This window comes from Staurois parvus, unplaced genomic scaffold, assembly GCF_062004578.1.
Source record: "Staurois parvus isolate SC_StPar_1 unplaced genomic scaffold, SC_StPar_1.0 ptg000137l, whole genome shotgun sequence".
NCBI classification, from domain to species: domain Eukaryota; kingdom Metazoa; phylum Chordata; class Amphibia; order Anura; family Ranidae; genus Staurois; species Staurois parvus.
Genome location: NW_028317933.1, coordinates 14,220,950 through 14,245,942, shown reverse-complemented (window position 1 = coordinate 14,245,942; position 24,993 = coordinate 14,220,950). Strand labels below are relative to the sequence as shown.

Here is a 24,993-nt window from a genome sequence, read left to right as displayed (position 1 = left end):
TGATTACAGCATAAAAAAGGTGAAGGTTCTGGAGTGGCCATCACAGTCTCCTGACCTTAATATCATCAAGCCACTCTGCGGAGATCTCAAATGTGTGGTGCATGCAAGACTACCAAAGACTTTGCATGACCTGGAGGCATTTTGCCAAGATAAATGGGCAGCTATACCACCTGCAAGAATTCGGGGCCTCATAGACAACTATTATAAAAGACTGTAAGGAGTAATAGTGCTTAGTGCGCTGGTATAGTCCCATCCGATTCCTCAATTTGAAATAATATATAGGAAATATCAAAAATCAAAATCACAAAGAATCAAAAAAATACATAAATATCAAACAAGGATTGCTGCAACCACTAATATTGTGCACTCTAACACACCTAACATGAGTCAATTCCAACCATGTGGTGCGCTATTCCTTTAAATCGCTTAAAACAAAATAGGCAAAAATAAACCTTGAGTGATTGATATGTCTATCCGTAAATACTATGTAAGTCCATAATAGTGTTTATAGTCCACTTTCACATATTCAGTGCTGTGCAAACAAAATAAAACATGCTGTCCCTCCTTTGAGTCAAAAACGTGCTCACCTTGTGATTAGACCTACAAAACCAATATAGGTCAAGTACACTGTGTAAATCAGTAGTATTATTCCAAACCAACTCTTCTTGATGATTCCAGAGCAGGGGCGGACTGACCATTTGGAAACTCGGGCACTGCCCGAGGGCCCGGGGTCAGTAGGGGGCCCCATGAGATGCCCCTGGTACCTTTTTCATAGGCTTTTTTGAGTTTGGGCAAGGACACAGGGGCCCCATGATCCCCTATTGCCCGTGGGCCCCATGAGTTGTCAGTCCGCCCCTGCTCCAGAGATGTGAAAAATGCACTCAAAACATAAAGAACGTATATTTTATAGTGCAACACTGTATCACTACTATACTGTGAGTAACCTCAATAAATGCACTCACATAAGTGTTGTTAAAACTGTGCTCATTCAACTAAATTAACCTCTGTTATAGATGGTGCTGATTCTCAAACAACGCCTTCAAATGTGCTCAATGCCCCATCACCACTAGGTGTAATGCACGCTCACCTTCTTGTTAGACCCATATAATCATAGGTCACAAATGCATGGTGTTCATCCAACTCGGTGTATTTGCTTCCACCTCTTACCAGCTACTTCACTCCGCCTGTCCCTTTAAGGGACCGATATCTTGCTGTACCCACCCAGATAAGTATAGGCTCAAAGGGAGAAAGGATAATTCATAGTGCAACCCCAGTTGAATGTGAATCCCATAAGAAATAAATGAAATAGGTTTTGCCTGCTTACTCATGTTTGCAAATGCTACATACTATATATAATTCTCCAAGGGTATGCAACCTTTTGAGCATATTTGGTTATTCCTATACAGGACCCCCTTTTGAAAAAGCAGCTCCCCAATAAACCATAGATTAGCTTTAGAAGAGTGAAAACTTTAGCAAATTAATCCCTAAAACCATCACTTATAGGACTAATCCAGCATTATTAAGAAGCGAATGTGGCCAAAATAAATTCCTGTGCTGTCTATCTATTACACATGGAAAAACTTAATTTAAATCTAAAACGATATAACAGTTGGGAGATTGAGTCACTCATGAACTGCAGTACACAGTATGTCAGTTATATAATAGAACCGTACTGTCCAGATATTACAGAAATGCCTGAAAAAACCCAGATTGAATATACATACAAATTCTTAAGCATAGTTTATCAAGACTTTTTCCTCAATATCCTAACAATAATACAACAGCATTTTGTATCACACCAATCCAATTAATCCCAATATCCACACAATACAAAAAATTGATCAAATTACAGAATTCTGAAACCATGTGGATATATAAATTGGGTACACTACACCTAGGTGGTCTTAATGAGAGCATTTAAATATTAAAATGAATCATTTTTTGTAATGCTTCAATCTGCAACTTAATAACCTTGTAATATTTCAATTTGAACCTGTAATTTACAGGCACTTGCCACCTTACTCTATAAAGGTCAGTTAGAATTGCCGATTTAATGATAACATTATAGCTATTTCTGTTCCCCTTTAGAAATCATAAATATATTACCCACCAATATTGTAATTTGGCTTACACTAGTAAAACGAGTTCCTTCTTTCTCGTCACAATTATGATATAACATTTGCCAGTGACATTTATCCTTTTCTTGTTGATAAAATATATAAAAATATATTAATTATATGGACTGCTTATAAACTCAAGAAATATGAGACTAAAAGTATTAGTATAAATATACAAATAAATAAGTGTAGAAATAAATAAGTGTAAATATGTACATATATATACATGTATATAAAAGGGAATAACTGCTGTTTATGATTTTATACTAAATTAACTAATAATTATTCATTTGAAGTACTACACTGTATGATTTTAAACATTCAATTTGATTAAAAAGATTTCGTACTAAGTTATAATGACCAATAGAATAAAAATGTTTTGTAATCTTTTTTACATACAGTGCATTCATAACGTTTTCAGACCCCATTCACTTTTTTCAACTTTGTTATGTTGCAGCCTGACACTACAATAGTTTAAATTCATATTTTTTCTCATTAATCTACACTTAGTACCCCATAATGAAAAAGTGAAAACAGAATTTTAGAAATGTCTCTGAATTTAATAAAAAGAAAAAATCTGAAATATCACATGTACTTAAGTATTCAGACCCTTTACTCAGTACTTTGTTGATGCACCTTTGGCAGCAATCACAGCCTCAAGTCTTTTTGGGTAAAACGTGACAAGCTTTGCACACCTAAATTGGGGGTGTTCTGCCATTCTTTGCAAATCCGCTCAAGCTCGGCCAGGTTGGATGGGGACCATCGGTGGACAGCCATTGTCAGGTCTCTCCAGAGATGTTCAACAGGGTTCAAGTCAGGGCTCTGGCAAGGCCATTCTAGGAGATTCACAGAGTTGTCACTAAGCCACTCCTGTGTTGACTTGGCTGTGTGCTTAGGATCGTTGTCATGTTGGAATGTGTATCTTCAGCCCAGTTTAAGGTCCTGAGCTCTTTGGAACAGGTTTTCATTGAGGATATCTCCGTACTTTGCATCACTCAGTTACCCTCAGTCATGACCAGTCTCCCAGTCCCTGCTGCTGAAAAAAAAACCCACAGCATGATACTGCCACCACTATGCTTCACGGTTGGGTTGGTATTGAGCAGGTGATGAGTGGTGCCTGGTTTCCTCCAGACATAGCATTTAAAATTGAGGCCAAACAGTTCAATCATGGTTTCATCAGACAAGATAATCTTGTTCCTCACAGTCTGAGAGTGCTTAAGGTGCTTTTTTTGCAAACTCCATGCAGGCATTCATGTGTTTTGCACTGATGAATGGCTTCCATCTAACCACTGTGTCATAAAGCCCAGATTGGTGGAGGGTTGCAGTGATGGTTGTCCTTCTGGAACTTTGTTCCATCTCCACACAGAATCTCTGTAGCTCAGTCAGAGTGACCGAGTTCTTGGTTACCTCTTTTACTAAGGCCCTTCTCTCCCGATTGCTCAGTTTGGCCAGGGGACTAGCTAATGGAATAGTCTTGGCTCTGCCAAACTTCTTCCATTTGAGAATTATGGAGTTATGCAGGCCACTGTGCTTTTGGGAACCTCAGTGTAGCAGAATTTTTTGTAGCCTTCCCCAGATTTGTGCCCTGCAATAATCCTGTTTCTGGCTCTGCAGGCAGTTCCTTTGACCTCATGGCTTTTGCTGGATACAGTATGCATTGTCAGCTGTGAGGTCTTTTATAGAGAGGTGTGTGCCTTTCCAAATCATGTCCAATCAATTTAATTTACCACAGATGGACTCCAATCAAAGTGTAGAACAGCGTTTCTCAACCAAGGGTGCCGTGAAGAGTCCTCAGGGGCGCAGCAGCAAAAGAGATAAAAGAATTGTCCCAACTAACATTAAGCATTTTTTGCTGCCAGCTCAGCTTTTTTTTAGCAGAGGTATCAGTCTAGTACTGGATATATACTGTATAACGCCACCACAGGATAAAGCTGTGGACATGGATAAGAATCAACTAATGTCACATCCTATTTAATACAGAAGTACTTTTTGAAAAATAGAAAAGAACATGGACTTTTTAGACATTAACTAGTTGAACTATTTTAAAAAATATCAATTTTTATTATTCCAAAACTTAGACCATCATAAAAACAGAATTGAGACATACCATTAAAATACACAGACGTGATCACATTGGTACTGAGCATTTCTCATAGTATGCAGCTTCCTACACAAGATAAGGATCTATCATCATCAGAACATATTCCATATGTCGACATATAATATTGGGAAGCCACAGCCTATAAACAATAACTTCAGCTCAACATGTTTTTCACATAGTGCTTCTTTAGGAGTTTGATACAATGTCTATTTGGACAGAGTACAGAACAACTATCACGATGATATTATAACATATATATTTAACATTGACCTGATATTCATAATGGTTGACTTGCAGTGTACCAATGTGGACAAACAACATAGGAGGGAGAGTCAGGTTAGCGGTATGTATCATTTTAAATGCAGAGGCACATCTATGAGACAACAGCCAAGGGGGCGTGAACAGAACAGGAGGACTGAAAAGGTTTACATGTTTACCCAAAACTACTATACTACTTATCTTCTACAAAATCAACTATTAGGATCCAGTTCAACCAGTATGTATAGGGCACATATATGTATCTCCATATGTACTGAATTTGCATTACCAATGCCCAATACTTTACAGAGAACCACTTCACTAGTAACTATCCATGGGTACTCCGGGTGCCATTGTCTAGCCTGTAGAGTCCTTCCATGGAAATGCCTCTCCAGACCATCATTGACCCACCACCAAAACGGTCATGCTGAACGATGTTACAGGCAGCAAAACATTCTCCATGGCTTCTCCAGACCCTTTCCCATCTGTCACCTGTGCTCAGGGTGTACCTGCTCTTATCTGTGAAAAGCACAGGGCTCCAATGGCGGACCTACCAATTCTGGTGTTCAATGGCAAATGCCAATTGAGCTCCATGGTGCCGGGCAGTGAGCACAGGGCCCACTAGAGGATGTCGGACCCTCAGGCCACCCTCATGAAGTCTGTTTCTGATTGTTTGGTCAGAGATATTCATGCCAGTGGCCTGCTGGAGGTCATTTTGTAAGGCTCTGGTAGTGCTCATCCTGTTCCTCCTTGCACAAAGGAGCAGATACTGGTCCTGCTGAAGGGGCAAGGACCTTCTAGGGCCCTGTCAAGCTCTCATAAAGTAACTGCCTGTCTCCTGGAATCTCCTCCATGCTCTTCAAACTGTGCTGGGAGACACAGCAAACCTTCTGGCAATGGCACGTATTGATGTGCCATCCTGGAGGAGTCGGACTGCCTGTGCAACCTCTATAGGTTCCAGGTATCGCCTCATGCTACCTGTAGTGACATTCACCTTAGGCAAATGCAAAACTAGTGAAAAACAGTCAGAAAAGATGAGTAGGGAAAAAATGTCAGTGGCCTCCACCTGTAAAACCATTCCTGTTTTGGGGTTGTCTCATTGTTGCCCATCTATTGCACCTGTTGTTAATTTCATTAACACCAAAGCAGCTGAAATTGATTAAAAACCCCCTCTGCTACCTAACTGACCAGATCAATATCCCAGGAGTTTAATTGACTTAATGCTATACTATAATTAAAAAGTGTTCCTTTAGTTTTTTTGAGCAGTGTAGTTTCTAATTGGTTGCTTACCCCTTGTCTGTTATTTGTTGGATAATTTCTCCACACTGCTGTCTCCTGGTGCAGGTCTGCTCTGCACCCCCACACGCCATGCTCCCATTTAATGCCTGACCGGAGACATGACGCTAGTGTGACCGCTGGTGTGCGACATCATCCGGCCCATGCGCCAATCCCCCGCTTGAGAATGGTCGTATCCTGAGGGCTTCCATATTTTGATGACCTGTGGGCTGCAATAGCTTCAAGCTGGCATTCTCAGCTGCGCTTGAATGCATGCCGCTATTTGTTTCCGGAAGTGGCAGCCAGAAATGTGTTCCAGCGGGCACTTCCAGTCTGCCGCTACGTCATTTGTGGTCCGTGGCAAGGATACATCCATTCTCCATCTTTTTTGGTGATATAGTCTGTTTTCTGGTACAGCACCAATATTCTTGATAGTGGGAGGAGCCAGGGTGTGACATCACTGTGAGTGCTTTTGTTCTTACTGTTATCTACCTTGCTTGGCAACCTTTTTTTACAATTAAAATACTACACTATCAAGAATTTCTGTTTGGGCTTGTTTGGTTGTGAGCCCCCCCCCTTAAGTTGGATTCTTATTACTGCTCTGCACCTGCCATTGAGTGAGGTCCCCCTGGTGGTTATCCATGATACTTGGCACCTGGAGTGTGATCCCCCTGGTGGATGGCTAAGTGATTCCTGATCCCTGGAAGTTGATGACCCTACGATTACCTGTCTTTCTGCTGGTTGGCCAGTTGATTAGTGGATATTCATCTCTCTATATCCAGAGGACCAGGAGTGGTTTAAGTACTCAAATGCGCATAAAATTGCACTATCTGGTTAGTGCAATCTACACTCATTCAAACATCACTGGAGTCACATTTTTCACTTCTGTATGGAGTTTGGGACTTATATGCTTATTTGTATCCCATTATTTCACCACCTGCACAATATAACATTCGCAAACGTTTATTGCACTTCAATTTAACTTCAGCGCCTCACATATCTGCTTATATCATATGTCTCATTTGATTTTTTAGCGCTGCAAATATATATATTGGATTTTATGAAGGTCGAGAGGTTTTGCCTTTATGCCAGCTGCTTTTTCCTGCACTACCTAGCGCTCGTATATTTTCTGTTATTGTTTTACTACTCTGACCACGCTTCCAGCTCCATCTTTGGCTCTACAGTCCTGCCGAGTGCCTGTCCTGGCTGTCATTACATTAGCTCCAGTTGTAACGGTGTGTTCCGGCCTCACGCTTATCAGAAGTTCCGGCAAGCCACGTACACAGATCTTGCAGTTCTGGTGGAGTGTTTCTTATCTTCACTGGCTGCTCCGGCATCTCCTCTGTTCCTGACTGGATGCCCTGTCTGATTTACCGAGGCTACATCACCAGCCGCAAGTTCCACAATCAATATCCACAGGCACTCGTGTTCCTCCTGTCCCTCGGCACCATCTGTTTCACCTTCAGTGAAATATTTATAAACGATATAGTGTCTGGGATTAAAAATCACATTTCAGTGTTTACAGATGACACCAAGCTGTGCAGTGGAATAACACAGGATGTCTCCAACTTACAGGCCAACCTCAATGCACTGTTTAATTGGGCAACTATGTGGCAAATGAGGTTTAATGTTGATAAATGTAAGGTGATGCACTTGGGGGCTAATAATATGCATGCATCATACATACTAGGGGGGGTACAACTGGGGGAATCAATGGTGGAGAAGGATCTGGGAGTTCTGGTAGATCACAAGCTTAATAATGGCATGCAATGCCAAGCTGCAGTTTCTAAAGTGAGCAAAATCCTCTCTTGTATTAAATGAAGTATAGACTCCAGAGAGAGAGATATAAGTTCCCCCGGTACAAATCATTAGTAATACCTTATCTGGAATATGCAGTTCAGTTTTGAGCACCAATTCACAAACAGAATATTGTGGAAATGGAGAAACTGCGGAGAACGGCAACCAAACTGATAAGAGGCATGGAGGAGCTCAGCTATGAGGAAAGATTAGAGGAACTGAATTTATTCTCTCTTGAGAAGAGAAGATTAAGGGGGGATATGATCAACATGTATAAATACATCAGTGGTTCATATAGTGAACTCGGTGTAGAGTTATTCACCCTGAGGTCATCAAAGAGGACAAGGGGACACTCTTTATGTCTGTAGGAAAAGAGATTTCATCTCCAAATATGGAAAGGTTTCTTCACAGTAAGAGCTGGAATAGACTCCCTCAAGAGTTGGCTCTGGCCAGCTCAATGTATTGCTTTAAAAAGGGCCTGGATTCTTTCCTAGATACACAGAATATAATTGGAAACTAACATTTACAGGTAATCCAGGGAATATCTGATTGCCACTCGGGGGATCAGGAAGGAATTTTTTACCCTGCAGGAGCAAATTGGATCATGCTTTGCTGGGTTTTTGCCTTCCTCTGGATCAACTGTGGGTATAGGATTATAACTTTTTTTTTTGTGGTTGAACTAGATGGACTTTTGTCTTTTTTCAGCCAAATGAACTATGTAACTATACGTACAAATTTAGACAATTGATAACAACAGATCCATTCACCACTATTTTACTGAAAAATTACAATGACAATTCCAGGAGTAAAATTTTGCAACTCTATTTTTCTATATAAATGCATATCTATTAATCTGTGTCCACTCTGAGACAGACAGGAGTCTGTGGCAACCGAAAGTGATAGTAAGCTTGCATAGTGCCACACTCTCATACATATTCATGAAGCGTTCTCTGGGATGACAGTAGCTTCTTGTGCAAGTATCAAGGCAAACTAGGAAGGAATTAAAGATGTTCATGCTTAATTTAACAAGCTACCGTGTATAGTTGAAAAGTCAACTTTAAAATGAGGAAATATATTTATCTTACTGTGGGAAGTTTTAATTTGCATTTTAATTTGTTTAATTGACCTTATATAACTATTTACAGTAATTCAGTCATTGTAAATCAAATTAGTTTAGTATATTAAAAAGGAAAGGTTGACATTTCACATACTTGCATGGCCAGTAAAAGCATGATCTTGCATAGAAAAATAATTTTGTTTAAAGCAAATTTGTTATTGAAGAAATACATATTCTGACAAGACTATTTCTGATAATCCAGTAGCTTTAGTTTTTTCTGACTCGCCAATCCAAAATGTATAGGGAGAATTTACTTGAAATATTTACCGAATTTATTTGCCATATATTGAGTTAGTTAATATGTACATATACTAACAAACCTGTGATCACAACTGTTCCTCTACCTCCGTATAGACCCCATTACAGACTTCAGATCAGTGGATGACCTTGTCCAATGGCCACAGGGTAATCCAGAATGGCTTTTTCTTTTTGTTTCTTTTTAAAGTTTTTATTGGTTAACACAACAGAATAAGACATACAGTAACAGAGACAATTATAAAATTCACACACATTTTCCAAACTGGATACAGAAAATCAGCCTACAATCTTACAAAGCAGCTAGTTTGATATTAAGGAGGTATTAAATTAAAAAACAAAAACAGGCTGATGGAGGGGCTGTTCAGGAGTCATCAAGGTCCCAGTAGGAGCTTAAGCTTGGGGGTCTATTCGCAAGTCTGGTCTGTTTTTTTAGGGGGGGTCTGGAGAGCTCACTGCAGAGTACCCGGTGGAAGTTGGAGGAAGTGTGTCCAGCTGTCCTGTGGTAGTGTAAGTCTGTGTTTCCCTCACTGAAGAGTACCCGGATATCGTAAGGAGGCAGCTGATGATTCTGTGGCTTTGTGAATAACTGACCTAAGTGCTGTGCCTTAGTCACTGTTTGCAGTTCTCAGTTTGTTAGGTAGGTGCAGCGTGGTGCTGCGGCAGAAAGCACACAGAGCCCTACATTGTCAAAAATGGTGTATTGCAGAACTTATAAAACAGTACAAACAAGCCCAGTGGGAAAGCTCACCCAACTGGAGCATCTACAACAGCTCAAAGCAGAGTCCGAGCTACCAACAACGTCTGTCAAGGTAAGTGAAGTGGGGCCTGGCTGGTCTAACCCAAAAGGGGGATTCCTGAAGAGGCAGATATAGGCACTACCTCTCCCTACTGCAAACACTGTCCCTGACAGAAGGTATCCTGTTCCTACACTAGCCACATAAAGTGTGCCAAAACCTTGGGGCAGGGGCTTAAAAAGACTCTGCATGACCCAAGATGGCCACCAGGATCACCTAGCTCCAGCGTATCCAACTAGATCACTGTTCCAGGGGACCGAGGAACCCATAGAGAAACCTAGTTTCCTCCTCTAGTTGCATTCCCACTATGACAAGTGCCACATGCAGTGGAGAATCTAGACTCACCTGCCTACAATTTCTTTAAAGGAAGTCATAGTCTCAAAGCAGTCAGTTCAGCAAATTCTGGGTTATCCCATGCTCCCTTCACCCCATTCAAATGTATTTCTGCAGCAAAGCATAAAAAGACACCCCTAGGCTAATCTGTTCAAGCAAGCAGAATGGAGAAAAGGCTGTGTGCCTGGCAGTGTGAGCACTAATCTTGGAGAAAGGAACCAGTTATCACCAGTGGCTTTTTTTCAATGGTGCACTACAGATACATGTTCTTAGTTAGGATCCACAGTACCAGGTGTGCACGAAAGTCCAGTTGAAAATTGAAGTGCCATCTAGGATGGCATAGGCTGTGGCTCTTAGAGAGGATCACCCTCGGATCTGAGGTCTGTAATAAACCTATAGATTGCAATGGGAGGGCAAAGGGGGGGTGTAGGGATCTTGTATACAAGCATAGCTATCCTTTAAAGACAAAGAATTACCCTGAGAATTGAGAATGCGGTCAGTGATGGCAGATTTTTATTTTGTAACATGTAACAAAGTAAAATCTATATATACATAACTGATTTCCAGACATTTTTGGAGACCACCAGGACAAAGGTGCAGAGGCTGTTACCTCACTTCAGAGTTTATTTTAAGGCTGTTTTGTGTTTTTTTAAATGATTGAAAAAAGCAACAGCAAAATTTGGAATGTAGTAACCATCTAGCAATCTTCAGTAATCCTCTTCCATTGTTTTCACTGCTCCAAATAAATGAAACACAAGCCCCTGCTTTTATAGGATGCTGTATTTTGCCCCTAACCCTCGTGTCTACTTTACTGAATTAGCTTGTGTATATGATTCCATATTACAATAATTGACTAAGCATCCTGTTTGATGCTTGCTTTCAATTTTTAACTGACTTTAGTCAAATTGCTGTGGCAATCTGATAAATTGCTATGAACAGCACACTTTTCCTTTGCAGCTTTAGGCTCCATGCACACTAGCTGTTTTTTAAGCTCCTAGAAGCTGTTATTAGCATTTTTCTGCTCCTTGAAGCTAAACAGTGTTGTCCATGCACACTACTTTAGGCTATTAGTATTTTTTGAGCTTCAGCATCTAGGAGCAGAAAAAAAAATAGTTTTTGTATAGTTTTTTTAAGCATTTTTACAGCAGAAAAAAACACTAAACTCTCCCACACCCTTCTAAACGCTACTAAAACGCTCCTAACAACTTTTTTCTAGCTTTTTTTCCTCTACATGTACTGTAAAAATGCTAACGCTTCAGAACGCTACTAAAAAACGCTGTTACCAGTGTTTTTTATCCATTGTTTTTCCAGCCTTTTTTGAACTTAAAAAAAACCCCACTAGTGTGCATGGAACATTTAAAAAAAATTCAAGGACCGTGCCATCCAAAAGTGTAATTCTATAGTTATAGTGTGTTGAATACTCCAACATTGACATTTGACTGCCTTAATTCCCAAGTCTGGTCATTGCTACCTGTAAATATTTTGGTGTTCCTTCCCTCTTTGCAGCTTGTAGAAAAACCTGATAGGTTCCCTATAATAATAAATGAATAAAATTAAATATTCAAAATGGAAAGTGGAGCCCCTCAATGTGGACACAGCAGGTGTCCACATTGGAGATGTGGTCAACTATGGAGATCTCATCAATAAACACCCCAATACTGTAGATATGAAAAAAAAAATCAAATCCCAACAGAAAAAATTCCCTGTATAGCACATAATCTCTTAGGGTTTCCATTAATAACCACATGATTTCAGAAGGGAAGTTTACATTAAGTTATTACATACAGTATAAAAAAAAGTGACTGTAAATATATAAGAGAAAAAAATATTGTAAAGTTTGGCATCTTGGTGTAATAAATAGTGAAATAAAATTGTCCAGTCTTCTCACGTGTCTTAGATAATGAAGTGTATCACGTAGTATAAAGTAACCAGTTATATCCAGGGAACATTGATCATTACACTTCCTTTCACAAATTTGATCTTATTGCAGGAGAAGCTGGCTTCAAGCTGTAAATCTCCCTTTTTAAAAGGAACGCAGAAGATCCTTACAAAGCCATTCCGCCTCGGGAAAATCTGGTCCATGCTGAAGAAAAAGTTAAGAAATGAAAAAAAAAAAAGGTTTTCAAACATAGGAAAGCAATGTATATACATATTTTCAAATGTTGTGTTAACAAATTATATTAATATATTATAGAAATATAATATATTATATTATATAGAAATCACTCAATATAATTTTTATATATTAAATATGTTTTGTAGAATGCAGCCTATTCTGTTATTCTTGTTCTGTTATTGTGAAAAGGGTGACACACAATATAGGTTTATTCATATGATTGGATCATTGCATTCAGATCTGATATATCTTGTTTGGGTAGATGCAGATGGGCTGAATCACAAACCAGTTGCTGATATCTAGTCTATTAGGAGACCCCTGCATATGAGTTCTCTGGTCTGGTGCCCGGTAAGTAGTAATTAAGAGGATGTGTCATTCTTGTGGGATGTGCGTATTTTTCAGTTCTTTTACCATAGTTAGTAAAAAGCCATAATAATTGGACAAAGAAACTACATTTTCACCTTACTGTACACAAATCAGGCACATCAAACAGCATTTTGCATATCTTAAAGCAGGGTTTTTTTTCAGTGGGATCACGGGTGCTGGAGTATGCTGGAGGGTCTATTGTTGCTGGCTGCTAGATGATCTGTTGTGGCTGGAGAAGATCTATTTTTGAGAGGGGGTTTAGTGTTGCTGGGGGGTTCTTATGTTGTTGGGACATCAGTTGTTGCTGGGGAGCATCTATTGTTCAGTGAGAGCTGTTGTTGCTGCTGGGGACACCCCTCCAAATCACCGGATTCAGGATTTACAATCACCTGCACAGCCACAGGTGTATAAAATCAAGCACCTAGGCATGCAGACTGCTTCTACAAACAATTGTGAAAGAATGGGTCGCTCTCAGGAGCTCAGTGAATTCAAGCGTGGTACCTTGATAGGTTGCCACCTGTGCAATAAGTCCATCCGTGAAATTTCCTTGCTATTACGGTGAATGGTTAGTGGCATTATAACAAAGTAGAAACAACTGGGAACAACAGCAACTCAGCCATGAAGTGGTAGGCCACATAAAATGACAGAGCGGGGTCAACGCATGCTGAAGCACACAACTGTCTGCAGAGTCAATAGCTAAAGACCTCCAAACTTTGTGTGGCCTTCAGATTAGCACAACAGTGTGTAGAGAGCTTCATGGAATGGGTTTCCATGGCTGAGCAGCTGCATCCAAGCCTTACATCACCAAGTGCAATGCAAAGCGTTGGATGCAGTGGTGTAAAGCACACCACCACTGCACTCTATAGCAGTGGAGACATGTTCTCTGGAGTGACAAATCACACTTCTCTGTCTGGCAATCCAATAGACTTGTCTGGGTTTGGCGGTTGCCAGGAGAACGGTACTTGCCTGACTGCATTGTGCCAAGTGTAAAGTTTGGTGGAGGAGGGATTATAGTGTGGGGTTGTTTTTCAGGGGTTGGGCTTGGCCCCTTAGTTCCAGGAAGGGAACTCTTAAGGCGTCAGCATGCCAAGACATTTTGGACAATTGCATGCTCCCAACTTTGTGGAAACAGTTTGGGAATGGCCCCTTCCTGTTCCAACATGACTGCACACCAGTGCACAAAGCAAGGTCCATAAAGACATAGATGAGCGAGTTTGGGGTGGAGGAACTTGACTGGCCTGCACAGAATTCTGACCTCAACCCGAGAGAACACCTTTGGGATGAATTAGAGCGGAGACTGTGAGCCAGGCCTTGTCTTCCGACATCAGTGCCTGACCTCACAAATGTGCTTCTGGAAGAATGGTCAAACATTCCCATAGACACACTCCTAAACCTTGTGGACAGCCTTCCCAGAAGAGTTGAAGCTGTTATAGCTTCAAATGGTGGGCCAACTAAATATTGAACCCTACGGACTAAGAATGGGATGCCATTAAAGTTCATGTGCGTGTAAAGGCAGGTGTCCCAATACTTTTGGCAATATAGTGTATTTTGCTGTGGGGGTCCAATGTTGCTCAAGAAATCTTTTGTAGGGGGGTCTATTGTTACTGGTGGGCCTGTTGTCATAGGGGAATATATTGTTACGGGGGGGGGGGGTTATTGTTGCTGACTGCAGGGGATATATTTTACTGCTTTTCTTGTATTAACAAATTCCATAAAATTTCTTAGCACCACAACACGATACTTAGTTCTGTATTCTCAAAAAGTGGTGGTACTGGGAGGTGGGTAGGGGGTGAAACCAAGAGCAGGGCTCGGAGGTGGGTTGGGGGCAGATACAAGGGGTGATTCAGAAAGGGGGGGGGTTTCTGCACCTATTCTCTGATAAAAAAAAGCCCTGTTTTAAAGTATAAGTAAAGGCAAAACTTTAGTTTTGGATAAAATGGAGAAGAATTAGAGCCCACCCCGTCAGGTTTTTGCTGTAGTCTCTGTCCCAATTAGGATTATTCTACCTCTTTCTTTGTCCTGTTTACTGTTATCTTCGAGAGTGTAAGTAAGTAAAATATCCCAAACTTTGGGATCTCACCAGAACAAGAATAGAGGGTAAATTTTCTGATGAGGATTACCAGGGATTCGCTTACTTTAGCTATGGGGCAGGAAGTGAAGGGAAATCTCCCCAATGGGACATAACAAAACTCACAGGGGTTATAAGCCTTCCTTAAATAGGAGCTCCAGCCTCCCCCCAAAACAATTAAAAGTCAACAGGTACAAATACTGTAGCTGTTGACTTTAAATATAAGGACACTTACCTGTCCGGGGATCCAGCGCTGTCCTTACCCAACCCGATTCTTCAATTGGCTTCGGGTTCCTGGCGCTGGCATCCTAACTAAGAGAAACTGGCAATGAAGCCTTCCCACTGTGCATGTATGAGCTGCTCTGTGCTTTCTGAATGGTCCAGCAGTCTTCTGGAATATGCGATGTGTCGCAGAAGTCTGCGGGGGAGGGGGAGTCAGACTTCTGCTCAAATCACCGAGGCAATCTATCTGGAAGTGGGATCGGGTACCTGTCAAAACCAGGTACCTGCTCCCCCTCTCCAGAAATTGCCAATTGCTACAGAGGAGGATGCAAACAAGCCAAACTTCTCTTTTTGGATAAAGTTCCGCTTTAATCTATCCAAAATGAAAAATGTATTAAAAATGGTATTAAACCCAAATGCAAAAATGTATTATATAGCAGTTTACCAATTCTTAGATACCAAGGCTACATTAGTTTTCTTTTTTAGGCTTTATTTCCTATATTTCCATCTGGTGATCTGACAGGTAAGTCTGCTGTTTTTCAGAAGAACAAGCTGTCCTGCAAAGTAGCTGTTTAGAGTGTTAAAACAAACCATTTACCACTGACAGAGGCGCTAACAATGGTCAACGTTTATTTTTTTAAGTAAAACCTTTATTCCAAAAGAAGAAAGAAAACTGTAACTGCAGTGTTAGCCAAAATTTGGCTTCAAATTGTCAGTGTATCTAAATCTGCTAGTACATCTAACATTCCCCTCCCTCCAGACTGACAATGCTGCTGTCCATAGGCGCCCCTGTGCTCCTTCGTTTAGAGTGAAGGCACTCTAATACAGGTGGTTTGTCATTGGCCAGATCACCATGTGAAAACAGAGGGGAAAATAGCCTACAAAAACAAAATGAATGCAGCCACAACATCTAGTGACTGGTAACCTGCAATATATTACATTTTTGGTTTTGGGTTCATTATCACTTTATTGCCACCTTAATTACTCCTTCCATTGCCTTACCTGATAACAGTGATATTTTCAGGATCATACTTACTGTACTTTGATAGGACCATCTGGAAATAGTCCTGCCCCTTCTGCAGTCATAACACAATTACTTAGAATTTCATTAAAAGGGTTGGAGAAGGACAGGATTGTACTGAGAGGTTGGTTGAGTTGTGGATTCCCATAAAACTAAAGATTTAAACAAAACAAATATTAGAATATTGTAATCAAATGTGTGTTTATATTTGACTTTTCACTATCTTTCAATTCTGCATGAATACATACACTGAAACAGTATGATGCTTCATAAAAGATCTACCTTTTATTATTGAAAAACAGTGCTTGATCTCCAGTTATTATTATTATTATTATTATTACTACAGGTACTTATATAGCGCCTTCAATTTAAGCCCCACTTTACATATATAGTAAGATCACATCAGTTCCTAACTCTCAAAGGGCGTACAATCTAAAAGTTCCTAACTCACATTCATACATACACATACTACAGCCAATTTAGACAGGAGCCAATTCACCTACCAGCATGTTTTTGGAGTATGAGAGGAAACTGGAATACCAGGAGGAGACCCATGCAGGCACAGGGAGAACATGCAAAATCCAGGCAGGTGGTCCCGTGGTTGCTCCAGTCAAGTAAACTTATCTAAGCTGAGATTATGTAATCAGTCTACTGCAGGAGGCATATCCCATGTCTCCACTTTCCCTGGAGATCACCTAGACTGTGCATTGTAACTTTATTTCAAAGCAAGAGACTACAGCAGAGGCTGATCTACATTAACTATGGCAAACAGATACATACATAGAGGAGGGGGTCAGCGCAAGGTGGCAGTGAGATGTAATCAAATGTGTGGGGGTCAGTATGGCCAATGGTCGTTGGTCCATATGATTATAGCTGCAATTGGTGGCAGAGAAAGTTTCCACCTCAAGGTAAGCCTCCTGGTAGAGAGAGGAAGCAACCTCTGGAAAGCATGTAAAAAGAGAGGAAGAGAGGCGCCACTGAGTGTGCTGGCATGCTGATGTCAGCGGGCTTGATGCAACGTGTTTCAGAGGTGTGAATGCTCTGAAACGCGTTGTATCACATCCAGTGACGTCATCACGCCAACACTGCGCTCCACCTGGGCTCCAGCACTCGCTCCGGCCCCTCTTCACTATCCATCCGGTCGCAGACCCAGGAAAGAGATTGCTTCACAGCCAGCAGAGGCAGCTGATGATGTACCCCAGACAAGGACTGTAGATTTGCCTGATTTTGTCTGCCAATATGTAGATGCATTTTTATCTTGCTTCCATAATAAAACAACTGACAATCTGCACTCAGCAGCAACTCTTTTCCTCTCTATTACCTATGGCAAAACCTGCACAGCCACCAGGACTTATATGACTGTGTCAATTTTGAGTCACCATCTAAGTCTATATAATACTTTGGTTGATGGCTGACCAAAATTGCTCTGTCCTTTTTGAGAAAAGAAGATGAAGGCATTGTCACGAGGAGTACTGTGTTCTCGATTAGAGGAAATAGTGTGATTGCAAGGGGTGGATTTATAAAGTATTTGCATGGCATATCGCCCATTGAAAGTGCATGTATATTCGTTTTGTGTGAATGGGGCAAAAAACTAGTATTATTACTCCATATCCTGTGCTATTTAATTGTAAATAATTGATTGTAAACAGAAAATACGACATTTGGCCACAGGATGAAGGTCAGTATCATAGGACTTAGAATGGGGGTGGGAGCAGGTTTAACCTGTTTCCACCCGGCCAATAGCACAATGAAGGCTAAGCAAGACTCTCGTCAATCTGGGTGGGCATCATATAATGTCCTTCTGGATCACACTGCGAATGCCTGCGGGGCCGCGCTGTGGCAAGATCTGTTACGGCTGTGTAGCTTAGACACAGCCGATGGCTGATCTGTGTAGCGGCCCATTGCCAGTACCATGTGACCGCTGTGACCAGTCACAGCAGGTTACATGACAATTGTAAACAATGTATGGCTTCATTTCATGCCATTCATTGTATACAATTGTGTCACTAGCTGTGATTGGTGACAGATCACATGAACAGACTGGGCCATTCACAGCCCATCTGTATCATGTGATTAGCTATGGCCAATCAGAATTAATCTCAACAAAAAAATCTGAATGAATCAATTTCGTTCAGTTCAATGCTTGCATATAGCAAATAAATTCCTTGCTATAAGCAATCAGAAGGTGTAAAACAAAAAATTACTGATCACGTTCCCAGAGTAGTACAATATTACACTACTCTGGTCACAGTGTGTTATGAAAAAAAAGAAAAAAAAATGTAATAAAAATAATTTAAAAAATATTATTTTCTTTTTTTCATACTGTCACCAGTCAGTGTCCCTGATCACCACCACACCTGTTATATGACGAAGCTGTACTGCACTAGTGACAGTATGTTAAACAGAAAAAAACTGTGAACATTTTTTTTCCATTTCTTCATTTTCCAAAAAATGTAACAAAAAAAAATTACAACTTCAAAAAACTCAACATGCCTCTTACTAAATACCTCAGACTGTCTAGGGGTCATTTGGGGGATATCTGTACTGTCCTGACATTTTTGAGCTTTGGGAAATTAGATTGGCCGTCAGTACTTCAGGATTGATCGATTTTCAGATATCTATCATAGTTTGTGAACTCTATAACTTTCCTACAGACTAAGTAATAAATACTGATTTGGGTTATTTTCCCCAAAAAAATGTAGCATCTTGGCCTAAATTTTTGAAGAACAATTATTTATTTGTAAACTTTTATAACAGGAGCAAAGAAAAGCTTTTTTTTTCAAAATTTTCAATCTTTTTTTTGTTAATTTAGCAAAAACTTTAAAACCCCAGTGGAGATTAAATACCAGCAAAAGAAAGCTCTAGTTGTGTGAACAAAATGATAAATATTTAGGTTTGGTACAGCATTGCATGATGACTCAATTGTCATTCAAAGTTCAAAAGTGCTGAAAGCTGAAAAATGGCCTGGGCAGGAAGGGGGTAAATGTTCCCGGTATTGAAGTTGTTAAGCTTAGTTAGATAGTGAACGGACTTCTACTTTAACCAATTCAATACCGGGCAATTTTACCCCTTCCTGCCCCGGCCATTTTTCAGGTTTCAGCGCTCTCACACTTTGAATGACAATTGTGCGGTCATACAACATTGAAGAAAATGATAAAATTTTAGATTGGCTACACACAACCAGAGCTTTCTTTTGGTGGTATTTAATCACCGCTGGGGTTTTTATTTTTTGCTAAATTATCAAAAAAAAAAGACTGAAAATTTTGAAAAAAAAACAAAACACGTTTTTATTTGTTTCTGTTATAAAAGTTTGCAAATAAATAATTGTTCTTCGAAAATTTAGGCCGAGATGTATTCTGCTACAGGTCTTTGGTGAAAATAACCCAAATTAGGATGTATTTTCTAGTTTGTAGGAAAGTTATAGAGTTCACAAACTATGGTATAGATCTGAATATTGATCAATCCTGGAGTACTGACGGCCAATCTAATTTCCAAGAATGTCAGAACAGTACAGATATCCCCCAAATGACGCCTTTTTGCAAAGTAGACAGTCCGACGTACTTCATAAGAGGAATGGCGAGTTTTTTGAAGTTGTATTTTTTTTGTCATAATTTTTCGGAAAATGAAAAAAATTATTTTCACTATTTTTTTTTACATACTGTCACCAGTGCAGTACAGCGTCTTCATATAACTGGCATGGCGGTGATCAGGGACACTGACTGGTGACAGTATGAAAAAAAAAATATATATATATATTTTTTTTTTTATTATTTTTAATTTTTTATTACATTTTTTTTAAGATTTTTTTCATACTTCACTATGTCCAAAGTAGTACAATGTTACCATAGTAACATTGTACTACTTTGGGGAAGTGATCAGTATTTTTTTTTTTTTTTTTTACACAATTTGCTTATAGCAAAGAATTACTTTGCTATAAGCAAGCATTTACCTGAATGACATCGATTCATTCAGGGTTTTTTTTTTTGGTTTTTTTTTGTGCTTAGCTGTGATTCGGCCACAGCTAATCATATGACATGTGCATGTGATTAGCTGTGACCATTCACAGCTAGACAGTAGTATACAATGGATGGCATGAATGAAGCCATCCATTGTATACAACTGGCATGTGACCTGCTGTGATTGGTCACAGCAGGTCACATGGTACCGGCAACAGGGCCGATACTCAGATCTGTCATTGGCCGTGTCTGAGGTACACGTACGGTGACAGATCGCGCCGCTGCGCGGCTCTGCAAGCGCGAAAAGTGTGCATGTGCGGGAGGACGCCATTTGGCGTCCAACCTGGAAATCCAGTACATTTTGCCAGCCGCATTTTGGCTATTGGCCAGGCGTGTATTGGTTAACCACTTGACGACCGGGCTATAGTTGAATTACGGCGACACTGCAGTTGTACAGGTCTGGGACGTCCTCCCAGAACCGCGCCCCCAGCGGTGCGCACCCGGTGCTCTCTCCTTTGGACACAGCTGATCAGATGACATGGTAAACGGCTAATCACAATGGTCTTTTACCACGTGATCAGCTGTGACGTGAGACAAGATCACCATGTAAATACACTTGCCGATTACGCTGTCACCGCATGAGGAAAGTACTGTGTAAAAATGACAAGAGACAGTCTTTGACAAGTCCTTTATTAAAAACAAAAATAAAAGAAATGTCCCCCTGAAGTAGATCCAATGTCAATCACAATGCCCGCTGCCACCACCGACCCAAAAAAGAAAAATACAAAACACTCCACTCTTGCCGCTGGCTCCCACCGTCTGTCAGCTGCTCTGGTGATGACCAATACTATTGCCAACCTTTTTCGTTAGTGAGCCACACTCCAATTATAAAATCTGCAGTGAGCTGCACTATGCATGAACACTATTTAAATGCCTTTCAATAAAATAATGTGTTATAATATTACCACATTGTTATTCTTTAAAAGGATGTTAATGTTGCAATAATTAGTAACCTGCTTTATTGTATTTGGCATCATACCCATCATCAGCTTGCGTTTTTGAAAACAAAGTAATATCTCGTAAAATAAAAGGTCACACACCTACAGTACATCACACCTACATCCAATGAAAATCCAAAATTAGCAAAAACCTATTCATACAACAGTATATTTTACTTACCACTTGTCTATCGGGCACTTCTACCCCCTTCCTGCCCAAGCCAATTTTTAGCTTTCAGCGCGGTCACACTTTGAATGACAATTGCTCAGTCATGCAACACTGTATCTAAATGACACTGATGAGACGGATATGTGGCACTGATAGTCAGCAGTAATAGCGGGCACTGATAGCCAGCGCTGATAGCGGGCACTGATAGCCAGCGCTGATAGCGGGCAATGGTGGTCACTATTAGCCAGTACTGATGGGCACTGATGGGGCTACACTGATGATCACTGCCCTGATGATCAGTGTAGATGTCCCCTCTGAGGTATGCAGCTTACCAGCTCTCTGCCGATAAATGGCATTTCCTGTTTACACTGTGATCATCTGCGATTGGACACAGCTGATCACATGGTAAAAGTCTGCTCTGATTGGCCCTTTACCTTGATCCGTGATCAGCTGTGTCCGAAGGACACAGCGTTTACAGATCGTTTTCGGTGCACGCTGCAGGGGGCGTAGTTCTGGAAGGATGCCTATGGACACCCTCCCAGAACTAGCCGACAGCGCTGAAGCCATATTTTGCTACAGCGTGGCCGGCAAGTGGTGATCAAAACAGCGAAAAAACCCATTAGCCAATTAAAAAAAAAAAAAGGGTAATTCAGCATATAGTTTCATCTGACAAGAATTTACCCCAAGTTTAATTGAACTTTCATGACCTCACCTCTGTAATTCAAAAGATAACAGCATCTACTCTATCAAGGAGGTGTAACAGTAGGAATTACATCATATCCTCTCCTCTCTCTCTGCAGTAACAGGAAACTACAGTTCCCATCAATCACAGGGAATTGTAGTGAATGTGGGCAGGTACACTAGGCCTTGAATGTGTTTGAGAGTCTCAGTCCAACCACCAATGCAAGTGGGGCTGAATTATATCACTGCTTCCTGGAGAATGAACTACAGAAGGGATGTGCCGAGACAAGTGGCTGGGGGAATAGGAGGCACAGCAGCCACTGATCTTACAAACAGGAAACAAAATAGAGTTAATGGTTTGATTTGAAAACTAATAGGCTATTTCAGAAAAACTACTGCTATTTTCTGAGCAACAAAGACATGTTTGAAGTTTTTGCCTGGAGTTCTGCCACTTGCCCTCCTTAGGATCTACCCCCCTTCCTGACTGCGTTACTTTAACTGACAATTGCCCAGTCATGCAACACTGCACTCAAATGAAATTTAAGTCTTTTTTTCCAATAAATTGACCTTTCTTTCAGTGGTATTTGATCGCCTGTTTGGTTTTTATTGTTTGCGCTATAAAAAAAAAAGACCGACAATTTTGAGAATAAAAAACAATATTTTTGACTTTTTGCTATTAAAAATGTCCAGTGGAAAAAAAAAAATGTAATTTCGTCATAAATTTAGACCAAAATGTATTCTGCTCCATGTCTTTTCTAAAAAAAATCCCAATATGTGTAAATTAATTGGTTTATGTGAAAGTAATAGCATTTATAAATGGCAGTATATATACTGGGATTTTGTTTTACTGGTAATGGCGGCAATCAGCAAATTATAGCAGAACTGCGTAGAGCATTCTTACACTGGGGGGGAACTGACTTGGTGTCACTGACATCCCTAGTGACACCAATACAGTGATCAGTGCTAAAAAAAAGCACTGACACTGTACTAATGGCACTGGGCAGGAAGGGGTTAACATGAGGGGCGATCAAAAGGTTGACTGTGTGCTGTTTTGCTTGTGTCTGTGTCCCTGTGCTTCGCTGTAAGCACACTGCTTTGCATGGCTGTGCTGTGCGCACGCCTTGCATTCCCCCTACCCGGAAATGCAAAATCGCACACACACACACACACACACACATATATATATATATACACACACACACACACGATTTTGCACACCGGTGCCGCCTTGTAGCAGTATTTCTGCTATAGGTCGGTCGGGAAGCAGTTAATCTTTACAATGGGGTGGGGACTTAGTAGTTTATAGAAGGCTGCCAAGAATGTTTGTGCTTTCAGTCCGGCTCACAGGCAGTTACAAGACCTTTTTTGTAAAAATTATACAGGTATTTTCTGTACTGAAAATGTTCTTATCTTTGAAAAAAAACATATGCAGCCACAACGTGTAAGGACCTGTAAATGGCAATATTATACAGGTCGTTCTTGAGTTTAGATATCTTTTAATTGATATATTGCATATAGTATGTGTTTAAATCACATCCTAAGAAGGTCTGGGCAATGAGGAAAATCAAAAATCAAAGCTAAAAAAGCAAAAAAAACCAACAAGCTCACATTAAAATATCCTTATGAATATAAACTCAAGGAATAAATATCAAACCCATGGAGTATTTCACCACTTGACATCCAAGTCTTTATCTGACACTTTTGTTCACATGTAAAACTCAATATTTTTTGTTAGAAAATTAGTTAGAACTAAACATTATAATTTTTTTTAAAGCAGAGGCCCTAGAGAATAAAATGGGGGGTTTTGCAATTTATGTATTTTCACAGTAGTTTTTTTTAAACAAATGATTTGCGAAAAAATACACTTTTGAATTTTAATGCGAAAAAACACAATACATAACCCAATTGACTATGAAAGATGATGTTATACCAAGTAAAAAGATTCCAAGCATGTCACGCTTTAAAATTACGCACGCCCGTGCAGCGGCGACATACATTGTAAATTTTATTATCCATAGTTGACATTTAAAAGCCTTTACCGGTTACTACTTTCGTTTTACAGAGGAGGTCTGGTGCTAGCATTACTGCCCATAATCTGACGTTCACGATAATACTTCACATGTGTGGGACGATCACTATTTGCGTGCTCGTGGGACTTATGCATGCATCTGCCTTTTCATGTAAGCACGGGGGGACGAGGGCACTTTAATTTTTTTTTTTTTTAATTATTACATTTTTTTTTTTTATTGCTGTAACAAGGAATGTAAACATCCCTTGTGACAAGCACACCAATTATAGAGGGATCTGGGATCAATAAGACCCCAAATCCCTTCTCTGCACTTATTCAACGCACCAAGATTGGTGTTTTTGAAAGCTTTTGTTTGGCACCATTTAGCGCCGAGTAAACCAGAAGTAATGTCAGGTCATCACTTCCAGGTTCCTATTACAGAGAGCTGGTCAAAGCCGAAATCGGCTTTCTTTACCTGTCCAGCCAGTTGGCGGACATAGCAGCTGGTCGCCTGGGTCTCCTGGTGGGAAGGAGAGCGGCAAAAGGTGGCGGGAGGTGGGAGCAGGGCTGTGGATAAGGTAGTACTACCAATCCTCTTGTACTAGGCCCAGGCAGCTGAGTGAATCGGTTGTGGACAGGGAGGGTGATGGCTCTGGCAGTGGGGCTATCACTGGAACCGATCCCCTGTATGGCTCTCTGCAGCAGCTGGAAGCTGGCTTCTCCTCCTCTCCCTCCCACTGGTTTTTAGCTGTTGCAGAGAGAACCATACAGGAGCTCTGGTTCCAGTAATATCCCCCCCCCGCAACCAAACCCCACCCTGTGCACCATATGTTTCCCCCTGCTGCCCAAGCCCCCCTGTGTGCCCCACCCCCTCAGTGTTGCCAGCTTCCCTCTTCTCCTTCCCACTGGTAGCTACAAGCACACAATAGGATCCTTCAGGATGGAAAGTGGGGGAAGGGTATAGTAAATATTTCACACTTACCAGCCCCTTCCTTTCCTGAATGAACAGAATGAGTGATCGGTACTGATCATTCACTGTATTAATTCATAACTAAAGCATAGTACACTGTTTTTTTTTGGGGAGAGGGGGCCCTGTCAGGTTGGCTGTATGGGGCCTCGTTACTTCTAGCAGCAGTCCTTGGTGGGACTTCACCTCCGGCTGCTTTTAAAAGCAATTGAGCAGCTAGTTAGCCGCTCTGACTTGTGTTACAAGAGAGCTAACCACCAACTCTAAAAACAGTACCAGTATAACTGCTTGAAGTCCAGTGATGTACAGGTACAATCGCTGGTCTGCAAGTGGTTTTTAATAATGAATACATTTATATCAAAGTATAAATA

At 40.6% G+C, this 24,993-nt stretch overlaps 1 protein-coding gene across 1 annotated transcript in view; it reads right to left on the bottom strand.

Annotated features, from left to right (window-relative positions):
- Positions 1 to 8,306: 8,306 nt before the first annotated feature.
- Positions 8,307 to 24,993, bottom strand: part of LOC149465848 (protein-glutamine gamma-glutamyltransferase 5-like) — a 99,983-nt gene continuing 83,296 nt past the window's right edge. Inside the window, exons 12-13 of the mRNA XM_089673378.1 lie at positions 15,859 to 15,995; positions 8,307 to 12,133 (exon numbers count right to left, since the gene is read on the bottom strand). Coding sequence (XP_089529504.1) covers positions 11,983 to 12,133; positions 15,859 to 15,995 — 288 coding nt within the window. The 3' untranslated portion in view covers positions 8,307 to 11,982. The remainder of the gene's footprint in view (positions 12,134 to 15,858; positions 15,996 to 24,993) is intronic.